The 18,955-nt window shown below is 48.4% G+C and overlaps 1 protein-coding gene across 2 annotated transcripts in view; it reads left to right on the top strand.

Moving 5' to 3' along the window:
- Positions 1-4,042: 4,042 nt before the first annotated feature.
- MALT1 (MALT1 paracaspase) overlaps positions 4,043-18,955 on the top strand; it is a 53,730-nt gene continuing 38,817 nt past the window's right edge. For both annotated transcript variants that reach the window (XM_056106961.1, XM_056106962.1), the window contains exons 1-3: positions 4,043-4,288; positions 10,559-10,725; positions 18,343-18,464. In XM_056106961.1, the coding sequence (XP_055962936.1) occupies positions 4,068-4,288; positions 10,559-10,725; positions 18,343-18,464 (510 nt within the window). In that variant the 5' untranslated portion in view covers positions 4,043-4,067. The remainder of the gene's footprint in view (positions 4,289-10,558; positions 10,726-18,342; positions 18,465-18,955) is intronic.

Raw genomic sequence — 18,955 nt, forward strand, 5'->3', positions numbered from 1 at the left:
TTGTACGAGCACGCCTCAGAGACACTGCGGGTTCAGTTCCGTACCACTTCACTACAGGGATTAGTACAGTGAAATGAGTCACATCAACCTTCTTGGATTCCCAAAGCACACAAAAGTTTTTACACAAATCGAGTCTAGTAAGTATGCAAGATCTTTATATGTAAAACACAACAATGTAAACACCTTAATTTTTAAATATTTTATATAAAAATATGCATAACGATTACTATTCTGTGGAATCATCTTCAAGTGGCTTCCAATAGTAATAATAAATTTAATAATAAAGTTTAGGGGCCAGAGTGATAGTACAGCGGGTAGGGCACTTGCCTTGCATGTAACCGACCTGGGTTCGATCCCTGGCACCCCATATGTTTCCCTGAGCCTGCCAGGAGTTATTCCTAAGTGCAGAGCCAGGAGTAAGCCCTGAGAAAATTTGGATGTGTCCCTCCCCCCCAAAAAAAGAATAAAGTTTAAACTGTAAACTTGTAAAAACAAATAAATAAAAGATTTTATTACTGAAAAAATATTTACCATAAAAAAAATATGCTCACCATTATCTGAGATATTGGAAGAATAGGGCCAATTAACTTGGTCAACAAAAAATGGAGTTCACAGACTTACTCATTATAGGGTGCCAGAGCTGTTCAATTTCCACAGAGTGCGTGCCTGGGGCATGCATGGTGGTGAGGCACAGTGGAAGGGCTGCTCCATTGATCCCTGACCCTGCTTGCTTTCCTGAACCTGACCTGAGAGAACCTGTCCAGAAAGGAAACGGTGTGTGTTCTAACATTTTCAGAGTGCAAGCTCTAGTCAGATTGTGCAAAGGAAAGATGGTTTGAGTCAGCTTCTAGACATGGGATTTGAAAATGACCTTTCACTGAATTTCCCGCGAATAAAACCACCAGCTTCCTGGAAATTGTCTGGATTCACCACAGTCTGCCACTTTCAGTTAATGAGGAAGCACTGCCAAGAAGGCAAGCTAAAGATATGCTCGGACTTCACAGGGCAATCGAATGCCGAATCCCCATTCTTAATTTTCTCCCATCTTTATGCCAACAGAATGGTTGATTCAGAAAAGGAAACTAACTTGCTTTTTATGTTGTTCCCAAAACTAAATAGTTTTTTTTTGGGAGTATAAATGGAACAGGAGGGTTTTGGGGTTTGTGTTTTGTTTTGGTGGGTTTTTTTGGGGGGTTTTGTTTTTGTTTTGCAGTACCAGGGATCAAACCCTGGGTCCCACACCTGCCAGACAATTGTTCCACCGCTGAAGTGCATCTCCTGTCCAGATGTGAAAATGAAGCTGATAACTGAAGTCAATCGCTTAAATTAGTATCAGCATCAGGATTCTAATTCAGGGTTCTGGAGAGATAATACAGGGATTAAGGTATTTGCCTTGTATGTGGCTGACTCCAATATGGGTCTGGGTACTGCATATCCCAGGGTTCTCTGAATACCCCCAGGAGTGATCCCTGAGCACAGGGCCAGAAATAAACCCTGAGTACTGCCAGAAGTGAGTTAAAAACCAACAAAACAGAAGCAAAATATCGAAATTCAAATTCAGGGCCTACTCCAGGAGTCATTTTCTTTCTACCACTTCCTTGCTCCCCTAAAGAGAACCTCAGGAAGGAAAGGACAGAATAAAGATATGACATTTGATTGGGAAGACATAAAGGCCCAACAGGGGAGCAAGAGATGGCTCAGTGGCCACGGCCTTGCAAGTGTGAGGTCACAGGTTCAGTTCCCAGGGCCCCTCTATGCACCACACACAGGTCCAGCCCCCTCAGCTCTCTGCCTCCAGTGCTCCAAGCATTGCTGGGCACACTGTCCCTGTGTGCATGTGACCTCCAAAACTGGAGACTGCTACCTCCGGGAAGCCGTATGCCAGAACGTGCCTGAGCACTGCAACAAGAAGGGTGTGATCCCCCACTTCAAGCCCACAGTTGAGAGAGTAAGCACCCTAACCAAGTGTGTGTGGCCCTCCAGCAATTCACCACCACAGAGGGAAAGGAACAGGGATTTTTTTCAAACTCAGTGGAAGCGGTTAGAGAGATGGTGAAGAGATGCAAAGATTGTTACTTTGCTAAGGCTGGTAGTGCAGTGCTAGCTATGCTGATATATAAGGTAACCTGATTGAACTGGGAAGAATACTCCCAAGTTAAATAAAACAGGGGTGCGCGCATGCACACACACTGAGAAGCTGCAGAAGGAACACAACCAGCACAGTATTTAATAAAAAGAAATCTGTTGAATCTCGATGTTAGAATGAACCTCAAACTGGGAAAGTAATTCAGGTTCAATAAAACAGGGCCCTTTCAAACACACACAGCGTTAGCATTAACCTGATCGATCTGAGAAGAAAACTCCAAGTTCAATAAAATAGCCCTTCCCAACCACACAGGAGCTGTAGTAAGCACACTCAGCACAGGATATTGAATCTTCGGGTCAGGGCTAGAAGATGAGGCTGACACAGACTGGACCAATAAAGACCAGAAGGCTTGGTTTCTGTAACTAAGACATGCAGTGAATGTACTCATAAAACATTGGTTCAGGGACTGGTTGAGTGAAGTCAGAAACAAGCGCTGGTATTTGTAAGGATAACCGCTAGGATTTACTACCCTCTGTGTGCAAGGCAGAATTAATGCTTTAAAAGAAAACACCAACTCCTTAGATTTCTGCTGCCAATTCCCTAGCTACAGATCCCATTGAGTATTAAATCACTCCATCAAGATCATCAAGCTGGAATCTAGCTTTTCTGGATGCATTATCTAAATGGACACTGGTTTGAGAAAAACACGGCCCAAGCTAGAATGCGGTGGAGACATTAGGGCGCAATGCCCTTGCCCGTGAGTCGTGAGTGTCCCAGTGGTTGCTTTAGAATCCTCCTGCGTGACAGGCTGGTCAGTCACACAGCAGTTGATTGCTTTTGTCCCAAACTCCGCTTTTTTCTTTTCCCTGGGAGAATGATTTGAATATTGATTTTTTTTTTTAAAAGAGCAAGCTTAGAGATGGTCTGCGCTAATTATATCATCAACTCTCCATCCTCTCATGACAGGACATCCGGTATAAAACCGCTTTGATGAGAAGGGTTGTGGGTGACAGTCTGATTAGGAGAAAAATCAAATCCCTACTTAAAAATAAATAAAGCAATGGTGCCCAAGCTCTGACTGGGTTTAAAATACAGCCCAGTGCAAGCTTTGTTCTTCTTTCAAGCCAAAGCCCCAGATTTCGTGCAATTTCCCTTTGAGCACCCGAAGCGAGAAGTCCACTTGAGCCAAGCCAACCGCTGTTGCAGAGAGCCCTGCAACAACGACAAAAAAAGAGCGAGAAGGGGCTGGAGCAATAGTACAGCGGGTAGGGCGTTTGCCTTGCACCGGACTGGCATGGGTTCGATTCCCCAGCATCTCAGATGGTCCCCGAGCATCGCCAAGGGTAATTCCTGAGTGCAAAGCCAGGAGTGTGCATAGCCGGGGTGTGACCAAAAACCCAAAAAAAAAAAAAAAAAGAGCGAGGAGGCGCGGGCACACGCGAGGGCCTGAGTCAGCCGCGCGCGCCCCTCCGTCGGCGAGAGGCGATCTCCCTCCCTCCCACGGTCCTCGGGAAGCCCCGGTGCCGCAGGCTTCCTCGCAGTCGCACGGCCGCCGGGGCGTACTTCCTGCCCCGCTTCCTCCGGCCGCGGCGACCGCACGAGCCTTCCGGCCCGGCCGCGGCTCCGCCTCCGGGTTTTGGAAAGCGCGCGCCGCGAGGAAGCCCGGGGACGGCGGGGGCGGCGGGGGCGGGTGGCCGCGCGCACGCGCGCCTGGAGCCCCGCCCCCGCCCCTCCAGAGGCCCCGCCCCCGAGGCGCGCCCGGCGCGGCCTTGGAGCCCCGCCCCGCAGAGGCCCCGCCCCGTCTAGGCCCCGCCCCCGAGGCGCGCCCGGCCCGGCCGGCCGGCCCGGCTCCCCGCGGCCGACCCGTCTCGGCTGGGCGGCGAGCGGAGCTTCCTCCTGTCACCGCCCGCCCGCGCCTTCCGCCCGCGTCTCGGCGGGGCTCCGGGCGAGCGAGCGGAAGGCTGCGCCGAGCAGGCCCGCGATGCGCTCGTCGTCGGCGGCCGCGGCGGCCCCGGCCGGCTCGCTGTGGGGGGAGTCGCTGCAGGCCCCGCCGCCCCCGGCCGCGCAGCCGCCGCCGACGCTCAACCGCCTTCCCGAGCCGCTGCTGCGGCGCCTCAGCGAGGGCTTGGACCGCGCGCCCGAGGGCCGCGGCTGGAGGCGCCTGGCCGAGCTGGCGGGCAGTCGGGGGCGCGTCCGCCTCAGGTGAGTGAGGCCCCGGTGAGGTGAGGTGAGGTGGGGGGGGAGCGGGAAGACAGCTGGAGGGCGACGTCGAGGGTGGGGGGGGACGCTGAGGGGTCTGGATGCGGGGACCCCCCCCCCCCGACCTGACCTGACCCGATCGTCAGGGAGGCTTGTGAGGGGTCGGGGGCGCTGGGCTGAGGGAACTGACGTGCCGCTCGCACCGTTCATCTCCTGTCAGACGAAGGAAGACAGAACCGTGGTTTTTTGTTTGTTTGTTTGTTTGTTTGTTTGTTCTCTTGTCTTCAGAAATCATTGAGGATCCCGCAGGGTTTTTTGCTTTTTATGTTGTTTGTTTGTTTGTTTGTTTGTTTAACGTGGGTTCTGCATCGCGTGCACTGTACGTGCTCCTGTTTACCACGTTAGAAATTCAAACTAGGAAATGTCCTGAGAACTTCCAAAGCGGAGCGCCAGAATGTGGTAAAAGAACCTGCTTTTGCCGATGGAGGGGGGAGAAAAATCTCCAGAACAAGCCCCCAAAATGAGTTCGATGGACGGCATTGTTTTGTGTGTGTGTGTGTTTTGAAAACCCCTGTGGTGGCTTGGGCTTAGCTGCAGAGCTGGCTTCTCTTCTACTTCTGCATTTGCTCTGTGCCTTGACCCTGAAAAGCGCAGCTGCTCTTTCCCTGTGGAGAGAATGAATGAAGAAGAGAACATCTCAGTCTGCCCTTGGACCTGCTGAATCCCTACCCTGGGATTCCTCACTGCACTTTGCCCCCACCCTCCCCACCCCCTCCCCGTACTTCTGGTTTGCCCTTCAATGCCTTAGTAGATTTTTAACTCCTCATACTCCTCAACTTTTGCCTCCTGCCATCGTTGTTTGTGTATCACCTTGTGAACTCCTCAAAAATAGGAACCAGGGGGCTGGAGCAATAGCACAGCGGGTAGGGCGTTTGCCTTGCACGCTGCCAACCTGAGTTCAATTCCCAGCATCCCACATGGTCCCCTGAGCACCGCCAGGGGTAATTCCTGAGTGCAGAGCCAGGAGTAACCCCTGTGCATCGCCGGAGGTGACTCAAAAAAGAAAAAAAAAAATTAGGAACCATCTCTTACTAGTTTTCTGCTTCGGAGAGGAGTCATTTCATTGATTCTAAGCTGTTTCCTTTGAGTGCCTATGATTTGCTGGAAGTTCCAGAAGATAAAAAGCATGACCCATGGTTAGGGTTTATCGAGCGATGGGTTGTCATTCTGAGACATTCATAGGTAATATGTTAAATGCTATGTTGAGTGTTAATATTTTTATTTTTTTTAATCCTTAATTGAGCGCTCAGTATAGTCCAGACAGCGACAGTCTATCTTTCAACCCTCACAGCAGCCGGGAGGTTCAGAGTTTGGGGTTTCTTTAGAGGAATGCTGATTTGCAAGCATTTGCAAGCATCTGGCCCTTGCAGGGAGGAGAGCACAGAATAAAAATGTTGTGAACATGAAGGCAAGTAATAGGGTCATGATTTTTTCCTGTGCTAGGAATAAAAAGCAAAACATAATATTGGGGGGGGGGGGTTTCCGAGTAGTGCTCAGGTAGCTGGGAACCCTGCTGGTGTCGCTCAATCAGAGTTTGGATGCAAGGACCTGAGGATGTGCTGCTGCTCAGGCCCTGCGGTGGGAGTGATACCAGGGCCACACCCAGCGGTGCTGTGGGACCGGGTGCTGGTGAGTTCAGAATGGGGTCCTGAAGCCTAGAGCGTTGAGGAGCTCCCAGTCCCCCGGCCTGCTGAAAGGGAAAAGGTTCACCCTGGGAATGTGTGAGATGAGGGAAATGACCAAGGGCAGGGAGCACTGGTGACATTCAGGGGAGGACCCAGGACAGGTAAAGGAGCGTCACACTGATGGCCGAGGGACAGCTAGGAGAAGTGGAAGGGCCTAAGGACAGAGTCTTTGGTGTGCAGGAACGGGGGTGCGAGTTCAGTTCCCCTGGTAGTGTTCTTATAGAGTTGCTCTCCGTGAAGTCCCAGCTCGAGCATCGCCCCACATGGCCTGTCCTGTTTGACTGTGTCTTTCCGGCTACACACCTTCGCTTGAACTGGATGGAATTGAATAGACCTGGCCCTCCAGGATTAGGGACAGCTAGAAATGTTTTCACTGGGGTACTGATGAGTCCTAACCATTCCTGGCCTGGAGTTTGGTGTCCCCCAACCATGGGCCTATGGGCATGCTCTGGATAAACACAGCCCTAATCCCGCTCGCCCCAGCCCCATTCCCAACACTGTGTGAATGCAGTGCAAGTCCTGCCCAAGTGACTCTGTCCTGTGGAGAGCCTGGTCCCGCAGATGGCAGAAAGTGGGGGTTACTTTGAGACAGACCCACAGCACATAAACCTCGGAAAAGTGGCTTGCTGCCGTCCCGAGAGCCAGTAGGTGCTCCTTGAACATTGATGGCAGAAATCCAGAATGTTAGTGACAGCAAGGGAACACGAAGAAACCCAAGCCACAGTCTTCCTCCACTCAGCATATCCTCCCACCACTGGGCATGGGGGGGGGGGGGGGCCTTCAGGCTGGCCTGGCTTCTCTTTACCCTGCTGGCCCTTCCTGCCTTTATCCTCCCAGGCCTTCACCTCTGCTTCCACTGAGTACTCTCCAACCTTCAGCCTGTGTCGCAGCTTTGACCCATGGTCTGCCTTGAGATGGCTCTTGGCACCATCTTCCTTCCCGAGGTCCAACATGGTAGATTGCAACTTGCACACACTGTCCTGGAAACCAGCCTCTCCAGCAGTTTCCTCACCTGGGCAGGGGGCTGCTCTCCCTCTGACTGCCCCCCCCACACACACACACACCCTTAGTGCTCAGGCACACCTCTTAGTCATCCCCAAGTCTGCTCAGACACACCCTACTTGAGTGTTATCTGCAGATCCTGCCAGCCCTGCCTTCCCTGTATATCTGGGAGGTCTGAATCCAACCTCCGGTGCTGCCATGCCAGCCACTCTCTCTCACTCGGGGTTCCCCAATAGTCCCCTAAATCTCCTCCTCCAGCTCACCAGAGCCCCTGTCTGTTCTCAGTCACTGTGAAAGTGACTCTTCTCAAATGGGAAATCATGCCCAGTCCTGAGACCCTCTTGTCCCCTCCCTCACACTACTCTGCTCACATGGTCCTCACTGGTTTGTCCTGAATACCCTTGGGTTTGTGCTGAGCATACTCGGGTCTGTCCTGAGCATTTGGGTCTGTCCTGAGCACACTGGGGTCTGTCCTAGGTTGTCTTGAACACTTCGGTCTGTCCTCAACATATTCAGGTCTGTACCTTTCGTTTTCTTGGCAGAGACCGACAACAACCACACACCTGACTTGCTCCTCTTCCTCTTCAAGTTTGGGCTTACTTTTGGTGATTAATCAGTGCTTGTTAACAGTGATTCCAAAGAGTCAGTGTAGCCAAAGGAGAAGCAAAAGAAACCTTTTGGTAGGGATTTGGGCAAAAGGACCCGGTGCTTGGGGAACCACATGCAGGTAGGAAGCCAGCTTTCTGCAAGACAGGCATCGTAACCATCCTACTCTTTCCCGTCCAGTAGAATAAAATCTTTATTTTAGTTTAGTTTCTATTCTTGAAAATGTGCTTTAAAAAAAAAAGATATTAGATAGATTTAGGGGGAAGGCACACCTGAAGAGGCTTAGTGCTTACTTCTGGCTCTGCCCTCAGGGATCTGTCCTGGTGGTACTTGGGGGAACCAAAGGGGGACTGGAGGTTAGGAAGGGAACCTGCTGCCTACCTGCTGTTCCCTTGTTCTGGCCCCAAACTTAGGTACATTTTAGAAAAACAAAGTTTTTTTTTTCTCATCTTTTTACTAAAATCAGATTCCAAATTCCTCTGCTGGAAACCACTTCAGAACACTCTTACAGGAAAAGTAACTAAAAAAGGAAAGAAAAAACCTGTGGGCCCAAGCCACCCCCAAGAGGCGTAAGTGAGAAGAAAGGTTTCTTTCCTCCTTTCCACCTTTCTTGGGGGCCTCTGTATTGGAAGTTGCAGTCTTTCCACCAGTTACATAGGTTTTCTCTTTCTGACATAAGTATCAACACTAGTTAAAGCCCTTGTAAATGTTCACAGGATGACTTATTTCTAGATATTAGATCCCTGTAACCATTCTGCATCATGAAAAGTATATTTTGCATAGAACTTGTTCTGATTATTTGCAAACCAGTTCATCTTTTGTTTGTTTGTTCTATCTGTTTGTCTTTAATAATGATTTCTATCTGTTTGTCTTTAATAATCATTTCCTTGTTGTGAGCATCACAGAGTCTGGGAAAGGAAAATCTCAAAGAGAGAACCATTAGGCACCATCAGTATTTTGTTTTTGTATTTTGTTTTTGTTGTCTGCACAGCCTCCGTCATTTCATGGCAGACAGGATGCTTTAAAACACGAGGGAACATGGGGCTGGACCCATAGTACAGTGGTTAGGATTTTGGTTGTGCGTGCAACCATCCCGGTTCAATCCCTGGCATCCCACATTGTCCCCTGAGTGCAGAGCTAGGAGTAAGTGCTGAGCACCCCCCGGTGTGGCCCAAAAACAAAAATATAAATAAAAGAAAAATAAAGTGCAAGGAAACCCATCTTAGAGTAGCCGACAGTCCACCTGCCCTTATTTCCATCATTTTAACCTGGATCTCAGGTTGTGCTGCTGGAGCTTGGCTCAGAGCCTAAGAACTGTCGATCTTACGATGCCAACCCTCATTGAGCCTGTGTAGAGTGTAAGGACACACTTTTAACCAGGCTGCTTAGAAAAGTACCAAGTTGACATAGCCTGTCTCCCAAGTAGTGACTACTCAGAAGACATATTGAAGGAAAAGCTGTTTTTCAACATAAGCAGAAGGTCAGTTCTAATATTTTGATTTTATACCAAGAGCTCATGTTCACTTACTGAGCTAAGTACTTTTAACACATATTATCTATTCAATTCTAAGAACCCCATGGAAGAGATATACTATTATGGATATATTATGGGTGCATGCTTTTTTTATTCCCTTATGACATAACCCCTTTTATCACAGCTCTTGGGAGACCAATCTTTGAAAACTGGGGCAGTGTTGTAATGAAACTGAATGTTGGGGTGGGTTAAGGCCTTTTCTGAGTCCTCTGAAGTCTTCCACATCTGTGCTGGCATGGGTTTTGTTTTGTTTTGTTTCTTAGTGAGGTCAAGAAATTTTATTTATTTAAAGAGGAGAGAGAAGAGGGAACACAGTAAGGGGAGAGTGTCTGCTCCTCCAGAGAGAGGAGGATGCCATGAAGTAAGAGAAAGGGCACTGTAGCCCTACAGATGACTCTGGAGTGGCCTGTGCCTATGTGAGGGGAGACCCTTTCCCCTCCCCAGGGTTCCCATTCCAGGCACAACTGATGGTACTCAGTGACACTTCCTTCCCCAGGCATTCCTGTAGACAGGAAGAGCGCTAAGGAATCTTTTTATCCCCACCTCCACCCCAACACACACACACACACACACACACACACACACACACACCCACACACACACACCCCAGAGAGGTCCAAGTAGTGAATATCCTTTCAGACCAACTACTTGTTTCTGCTGTTGTGAATCTGCATGAATGAGCTTCACTGCCATTTAGTAAAACTTTATTTACAAAGTCAGGTGCTGACAGTTTTGGTCCAAGGGAGGCCATAACATTTGCCTTCTTTTGCCTTAAGGTGTTCCTAGGCACTTAGAAGTACCCTTTTTTAAAAAATATTTTTTAAATTGTGGTATGATGATTTATATGGTAGCGGGGTCATTATTACTCAGAAATACTTTAAATGTCTGTAGTATTGATTGGCTTGCTCAATGTTCCTTGCTTTGAAACTCTTGAAAGAATCAGGGCACATGGTAAAAGTACTCAGCTGCACCAGAATGGTTATAGTAGAAAGCAGTCATCCAGCCTTGGTTTCCCCTTTCTTTTTGGGACTGCAATGACACCCTGGAACCCAGCTTTTCCTTTCTATTTTGGGGTTTCGGTTTTGATTTGGGGGCCATACCCAGCAATTCTTGGGCTTAGTCCTGACTCTGTGCTCAGAGGTGGTGCTCCAGGGACCCTTTGTGGTGCCGGGGATCAAATCCAGGTGAGCAGAGTCCACGCAAGCTCTTTACCCCTGTGCTTTCCCCATCGGTGCCCTTTTATTCTCCTCATTGAGCCAAGTTGCAGAAGGAACAAAGGAGACCCCTAATCATTGCCACCCCCCCTTGCCACACTCCCCACAGTGCCAGGCAGAGGGCAGGTTTCTCAAACTGAAGAAAACTCTTGAATTAAATTCTGTCTTGCAGTTGTCTCGACTTGGAGCAGTGTTCTCTTAAAGTCTTGGAGCCTGAAGGAAGCCCCAGCCTGTGCTTACTGAAGCTGATGGGGGAAAAGGGGTGCACAGTCGTGGAACTGAGTGACTTCCTGCATGCTATGGAGCACACGGAAGTTCTCCAGCTTCTCAGCCGTCCCGGTAGGTGCTCCCTTTCCAGCCACTCTGAGAACACTCACAGAGCAAATGTGGTACATAAACATAGGAATATAATGGTTCCCCAAGCCAGGAGACACTTCCAGAATAACCAGAATCATTGGGCTTTAACTTGCCTCTGTGATAATAGGGAGTTTATCAGGTGATAATGGTGGTGGTGTTCCACAGAAGAATAACTTTATTCCAAGGCAATGGTTGCTTCCAAGACATAAAGTACACAGGAGTAAGGTTTCTATCACTTCCCCTGAAATAGTACAGCCAAGGAAGATACACATATTGGGGGGTGTGTGTGTGTGTGGACTGGAGAAAACAAACATGACAAAATGTTTACTTGGGATTTGGGGTTGATGTTTTCTTTTGGTCAGTGTGGTGGTTTTGACATGTTGATTGATTCATCTAGCAATCTTTTTCTGTCTGTGCCAACACTGTGTTGTGTGGTTCGATATGAGCAGTGTGGGAAAGTCCTCTCTAGAGTTGCGTGCCTGCTCCGGCAGGAAGAACCACATCATGGAAGTCAGTGAAGGCCACAGCCCTGTGAGCTGCCTGTCTTGGGAAGCTAGTGGATTTGGGACAGATAGTATAGTGGTGACTTTCCAGTTCTTGTCCCAGAAACCCCAGCTCAGGTGGCACAATAAGGAAGGTCTAAAGCAGATTGGATTTTCAGAGGCAAAATGCAACCCTGCTCCAAAGAAATTGGCTTGCTCCTATCTTTGCTTGTTCTCCCCACCAATGGCTGAGCCTGACGTTCTGTATCATGTCTAGTTCTCCTCACATGTGTCTGGGCTCCAGTGAGAACCCCAAGATTCACTCTAGTTAGCTGTTGCAACACACAAGTGTGCCCCTCACACTCGGCTAGAGAGGTGGACAGTGCCACTGGATCAGGCCAGGAATAGAGTGAGGTCAAATTGGCTCCAGAAACCACATGGATCACCATATGCCACTGGGCCAGTGGGAAGTTGCAGAACCAATGAGGGGAAATAATAGAAGAGTTCACTGCACAAGGAGAAGACCTGGGCTTACAAATCCAGGGACGTGGACTCTTGTGCCACCTTATTTTTCAGAGCCTGGGATGGATGAGAAAATAGTCCATCCCTACAAGTCACACCCTGTAGGAGGACTTCTGCATGCCGCCTCATCCTAAGAGGCTTGGTAGGAATCACAGAACACTATTGCCTGTCATAATCAGTAAAATACTTTCAAAGAGGTTTGTTCATTTTTGCTTTCTTTAGGACTACCCCAAGAATTTGTGAGCATTCTGACCTAGGGCCTAGCTTCTTAATCTCAAGGGTCGAGATCCCAGATGGGGCACCCATGCCTTTTTTAACTTTGACTTTAAAATAAATTTCTTCATATTTTTTTTCTCAGTAAATGTCTGTTTTGTTTGTTTTAGAACCACAGCGGGCAGTGCTAAGTATTTACTCTGGCTCTATGCCCAGGGTTCATTCCCTGTGGTGCTCAGGGGTACACCCATATGGGGTGCCAGGGATCAAACGTGAATTAGCCGCATGCTAGACAAGCACTCTGGCCCCATGTCAGTAACTGTCTGGTATGTGTATCTACCTTATGTACCTATATACCCAGGGTCATATAGAAATTTCCTGGGCGAAAATTGGCCACGAGTTGAACAGCAAATGCAGCCCTAAGCCAGGGCACTCGGTGTTCAGTTCCCATGCATCACAGAATCCAAGGGCTCGGGGAGCCAAGGGACCTCTCTGGCCAGTCAGCACTATTCGGTCTCATTCTCTCGTCATTGAACTGAGTTCCTCAGACCCTTGTCAGCAGAGTCCAATGAGTTATAGGCCTCAACCCTCGGAATCTGCACACATAGGGCCTGTGATTCTTCACGACTTCCCTGTAGGAAGCTGGGCTTGACTGAGACAGATCACATTTGTTGGTGAATAACGGCCTGCCTGAGATATTTAAGCAACGTTTCCTAGTTGGATTTCTGAAAACCCAGCAATGAATCCAGTCCCGTGCAAGCTGTGTGGCAAGTGCACTTCTATGCTTGGTCTTCTCCAGATGCTGGGATTAGTGCCTTGCCCTCAGCATTCCCCTGTGTAAGATGGTCTGGTGGGCTTCTTTACAGTTAGCCCCTGTTACCTTTTCCCATTTGAGGAGATAATCGGAAAAGATAACTGCTAATGTAGAAACTACTAATGCAGCGTTCTGTGAAGTTTTGAAGTTTCATGTCCTATTAGCCTCAATTGGTATCCATTGAGAAACTAGCTAGAGTGATAGTATAGCAGGTGGGGCATTTTCCTTGCATGTGGCCAACCCAGGTTCAATCTCTGGCACCCATGCGGTCCCCCAAGCATCACCAGGAATGACTCCTGAGCCCAGAGCCAGGAGTAAGCCCTGAGCACTGCCAGCCCCAAAAACAAACTGGAAAAAAAAAAATATAGAGATGTATATGTGTGTATACATACACACACACACACACACACACACACACACACAGATAAATATGAAACAGGTATTAGGGGACAGCAGAGATAGTATAGGGCTAAAGGCACTTTTTTTTGCATGTGGCTAACCCAGGTTTCATCCCTGTTTCAGCACTACAGTTTCTACCCAAGAGTTTCCAGGGGTAACTCCTGAGCACAGAGCTAGTAGTAAGCCCTGAGAACTTTGAACCATGAGGTGTAGTCCAACAGCCAAAAACCAGGGGACAGAGAGATAGTACAGCAGGTAGGGCACTGCCTTGCATGTGCCCAACCTGGGTTTAATCCCTGGTATTCCATATGGTCCCCTGAGCCCTGCCAGGAGTGATCTCTGAGCACAAAGTCAGGAGTATAAGTCCTAAGCAGCCAGGTTGACCAAAAAAACAACAACAAAAATATTTATTTGAAATTTAGAACAGCATTACTCTAAACATTGAATTTTTACCCACAAACAGTTTGGTGAAAATTTAGATAGTCAAAACTTACCATTTGGGGGCTGGAGTGATAGCACAGCGAGTAAGGCGTTTGCCTTGCACGCAGCCAACATGGCCAACACAGGTTCGATTCCCAGCATCCCATATGGTCCCCAGAGCACCGCCAGGAGCAATTCCTGAGTGCATGAGCCAGGAGTAACCCCTGAGCATCGCCGGGTGTGACCCAAAAAGCAAAAAAAAAAAAAAAAAACCTTACCATTTGACCAGAGTCATTGTTGGTTGCTGACCAACCTAGGGTTAGAACCAGAGCCCACTGGCAGTGTCTTTTCTATAATGCTGGAAGATTTTCATAAAATCTTTGACCGGTAGATTTCAGGTGGGGTTGTTTTTTTTTTTTGGTCCATTTAAAATCCTCAAATACTACCCTATTCACTACGGCAGGTGGGGGCTGGACCTGGAGGGCCCAATCACTGCAGAGTCAGAGCAGCACCACATTGCCAGGCCCAGGCATTGAACTGGCCAGCCCAGTTGTCTATTACCACAAGTGGCATCCAGATCCCTGAGCATCCCTGGAATTCCCCATCCACATACAAGAAAAATACCCAAATGCTATCTTATTACTTGGACTTGTTTGTATGTTAAACCACTGAAATTCCTGGAAGGAAAATACAAAGGAGTGAGAAAAAATACTCAGCTGATGTGGATAGGGAAGGTGACAGGATGACAGGATGCAGTAGAGAGAGAGAGAGGAGGGAGCAGTAAGTGAGGGGAGAGTGTGTGGTCCCATTCAGGGCTTCAGAACAGGACACCAGGAGACTAGCTTGTGGAGTGGACTAGCTTGTGAGGGGTGTCCACAGGCATGCTTCAATCTGGAATTGTTGGAAGAAGATAATCGGTATTCTGTAATGGCATCGAGGGCTTTGAAGTGAAAACTTAGACATATTTCAAATAACCTCAAGAGAGAATTTTAGGTCCATCTTACCCAGAACAGGGGATACCACCCTTTACCCCCTACCCAGGGCCTTCAGTCGCCTCTGGTGCAATGGGGAGGAAGTGCCTCTGTGTTTGCTTAAAGAAAGTAGAGTGGTAGGGGTGTGTGTGTGTGTGTGTGTGTGTGTGTGTAGGAGATTGCAGGCCAGGTAACTCTGGGATTTGTTTGTTAGTTGGTTTTGGAGCCAAACCAGGTTGTATTCAGGGTTCACTCCTGGATCTGCACTTGGGGATCACTCCTAGTGGTGCTCCAGGAACCATATGCAGTGCTGCGTATGAAGTGCCAGGGATCATACCTGAGTCTGATCATACTTGAGCCCATGTCAGCCATGTGCAAGGCAAACACCTTACCTGCTGTACTCTCTCACTGGCCCCAAGTTTGGGAACTTCTGATTTAGGTAGGAATTGATAGAAAAAGATTGTTGGTTCATGGTCTTTGAAAAATGGGTACAGGGGCTGGAGATATTGTTCAAGGTAAATGAAAGCACATGCCTTGCATGTGTCAACCACAATTTGATCACTGATACCTCTTGTTCCACTTACCATTGCTTGGATGCAGCCCTGAATCCCCTTTGCGTCTCTGGGTATGGCCCTGGAGTCCCCAGCACACTGGGAGTGCCTGGGTAATCCCTACCCTACAGGGACAAGTAGCACCACATTCTCACGCCCTTGCATGAAGCCACTGGCCTGATTGGCAGAGAATTTCCAGTCAGAATCCCTAGACCTCCTGAACAATGCTTGGGAGACAACCTCCCCCCTCCCGCTCCTTTCCCCGCAAAAAGATGCATTTGTATGTATGCAATAGATCTATTCCTGGCAAAACTGAATTACATCACCATGTTTGTGCCTTGTCAGGGAGAGATGCTGAGTCATTTTGTCAAGTTAGCCTCACCCTAATTTGTCTGTCCTGTGATTCCTGCAGGATTCCTGTCCTATGGTTCAACATCAGTTGTCTATTGATCCCCTTAGGTGTGTCCTGAAAGCCTGATCCTCCTGTCCCTAATCAAGCTCTCCCCTGTTTACAGGAAGTCATCACCTCTTTGACTTCTTGGCTGATGTTATCTAAAAACAGGCTTCTTTGCCAGGAAGCCATGCATTCAGCCTCTCACACAGAACTTTCCTTTGTGTGTGCGCCCTCCATGGCACAGGCCCCCATATCCTCCCTCACCCTGCACATGTGGTGATTCAAGTTGGCCATAGTTCCCTGCAGCCCAGTGCTGTGTGGGAGGAAGGAAGCGTGCGGTGAAAGCATGAGAGGAGTTTCGACTCTGCTCTTTACTACTCACCCAGGGTGGTTTCCAGATCACCTGGTGCCTGTCACTTCTCAGTCTCTAAAGTAGTAAGTTGTAAACATGCATGTTTACTTGCTTGCTGAATGCTAGTGATGAACGTTTTTAGTCCAGATCTAGAAGCTATGTGTCTGCATGGATATTAGACAGCATTTACTGGGCCAGAGAGATAACTCAGTAGGCTGAGCACAGGCTTTGCTGGCCAGAGGCTTGGGTTTGACCCCCAACAGCGCAGGGACCCGCAGATACCACTGTGAGTGACCCCAGCATTTACTCATTTACTCAACTCACAGAGGAAGGATATTTTCAAGAAGACCTTTTTCACTAAGGTCTCATTCCTTTGCATAAGGCCCTCTCTGGAGAAAGCCCTTTCATTTCCTCCTCGTCTCTTGTCTTCTTGGTTACGTATAAAGGATATTTGCTGTGGTCCATATATAAGCATGGCCCAAGCACATAGAATGACCTGTTGCTGCCCCCCCCCCCATTATGTGAGAGACTCCCTGGTCTGACAGGTGAGAGGACCCTGGGAAAATTGCTCCAAAATATGAGTGTGTGGGGTGGGGATGTATAGCTAACTTAGTTACCCTAATCAGTACCGGCATGCAATGGATTTGTGTTTCTAATCAGTAATCACTGTATCACTGTCATCCTATTGTTCATCTATTGCCTCGAGCAGGCCCCAGTAACGTCTCCTTCATCCTAGCCCTGAGATTTTAAAAAGTGCCACATTCCAGACTCTATCAGGGTCAGGAGAATGAGACCCGTGATTGTTACTGGTTTTTGGCATATTAAATATACCATGGGGAATTTGCCAGGCTCTGCCGTGTGGGCAGGATACTTTTGGTAGCCTGCCAGGTTTTCCAGAGTAAGAACTGGATAATAAGATGTCATGGCCCCGCGTTTCTGGAAGCAGGGTTTTATAGTCTCTGGGCTGTTGATGGGATTACATGGTGCTGGGGGCAGTTGGTGGGTGTAACGCCTACATACTGGAAGATGGGGGATCTGGGTGGAGGAGGCCCCAGTGCCAATCCAAGCAGGCTTGGAGATCTACGTCCTGGGTCCCGCACATCTAGGTTTCTCTGCCGGTTCCTTCATGCGTGAGGCTCGTCTGAATGTGTGGAGAGAGGTCTTAAGCATGGCTGTGGCTGGAACCGGAGGTCTTCAGCTGCCGGGGCTCTGCTTGGGGTGGGGAGGGAAACTCAACTCACCCTCCTCACCTCAGTAAAGGTGGATGAAAAAAGACTGCTGGAATAGCAGTAGCATGAGGAAGACCCTAGTTTGCATTCTAGTTCTTCCACCTATAGTGGGGGCAGAGGGGTTGTCAGAGAGACTCAGTAGTTTACCCAAGGCAGTTGGGGTGGCCTTCCGCAGATGACTGAACTCAGCGTGCTGATTAATATCTAACCTTGCTGGTTATTTTGAAGGTTAGAGATCAAAATGTCTGGCACATGTAATACAGCACATGTAATACAGTAACTTACCACTGCTGTGATCTTACTATTACTGTACTTATTTACTCAGTCAATAGGTGTTGAACGCTAAGGAAACTGGCAATTAAGGGTCTTGTTCTCTAGCTCCTATTTCAGTGGGTGAGGCCAAGTAAGAAACAGGATTTGTGCAGTGAGGATTACACAGCAGGGTGAAAATGATGGTGAACTTGGGGGGTGGAGGGGGAGAAGGAGGCCAGCTCATTTGAGTCCTTTCCCAGGGGACGCCTGAGACCTCAGGTGTGAGAAGAAAAGGAGCCTGGGGGCAGCTCCATCTGAGCTGTGTGGCAAGTGGAAATGCAGAGCATGGCTTGGCTTCCAGAAGAAAGAGAGGCCCAGGTGGCAGGAGCCGGAAGCGGGCCGGGAAGGGAGGACAGCGAGGGTAGAGAAGGCAGAGGGCTGTAGTGGCTCGAATCACAGGATGGACAGAGATTCGTAGGTTTCTCCAGGACACAGGTTCACCATAGCTGGGTCAAGTGCCAGTGAGGCTTGGTTAAATTCAGGGTACCCCTGTCAGCCACACTTATAAAAATCTGTAAACCCACCAATTCAGACAATAGCTTAGCAACAATCCCCCAGCCCAGTCTCCCACTCTCCTTTCTTGAAGTCTTATGTCAAAAGTTTTTCCTGTCAGGCCGAGAACTGAAGGGCGGCACATCATTTTCTCCCCCATATGTGGGGAAGTAATGAGATACGGGGAGTAATGAGTCGATCAAAGGCTTCTGCCCACAGGTTTCCTTCTCTCCTCCCGGTTTATTATACCTGGAACTCACGAACTCCCACTAATGGAGAAAATGTAAAGCGGGTGGGATGGTGGGGGATGGCAGGGGCAGGGGGATGTTAATAACAAGATGGATATGCAGGTTATTTCCAACATGCCATTTTTGTTGTTTATTTCAGAAATAGAAACACAGAAAATACCTCATTTTTACTTAATTTAACTTTTTTTTCCCCCCCAAAGGATTAAAGATCACTGTAAACCCAGAATCAAAGGCAGTCTTGGCTGGACAGTTTGTGAAATTGTGTTGCCGGGCAACTGGACATCCTTTTGTGCAATATCAATGGTTCAAAATGAATAAGGAGGTAATTTTTAATGTCTTTTAATTTCTCTGTCACAAGAGAGAATGATAGAAAAGTAATGTTATTGTCCTCAGTGCTATTAGAAATTTTTCTAAAAGAGCTGACTGCTATTATCAATGTTATATTGAGATATCTAATGTTATTTTGGTAAAATAATTCCCGAAAAATTCTTACCGAGGCATTTTTGTGAGCAATACTGGAACCAGTTTTTTACTCTCAAAAGAGGGGGGTCTGAGTGATAGTATAGTGGCTAGAATATTTGCCTGGGATATGACCAACCTGGGTTTGAACCCTGGCACCGCATATGGTCCTCTCTGCCCACTAGAAGGAATCCCTGAGGGCAGAGCCAGGAAGTAAATCCTGAGCACTGACAGGTGCGCCCCCCCCCCAAAAAAAAACAAGATAAAAATAGGGATTAGTTGGAGCAACCATGTTGACAAGTATGACGCATCACCAGAACCTTCTAGCAAATCTGTGTAAGATTCTTTATAGCA

The sequence above is a fragment of the Sorex fumeus genome, unplaced genomic scaffold (genome assembly GCF_029834395.1).
Source record: "Sorex fumeus unplaced genomic scaffold, SorFum_2.1 ptg000151l, whole genome shotgun sequence".
Lineage (NCBI taxonomy): Eukaryota > Metazoa > Chordata > Mammalia > Eulipotyphla > Soricidae > Sorex > Sorex fumeus.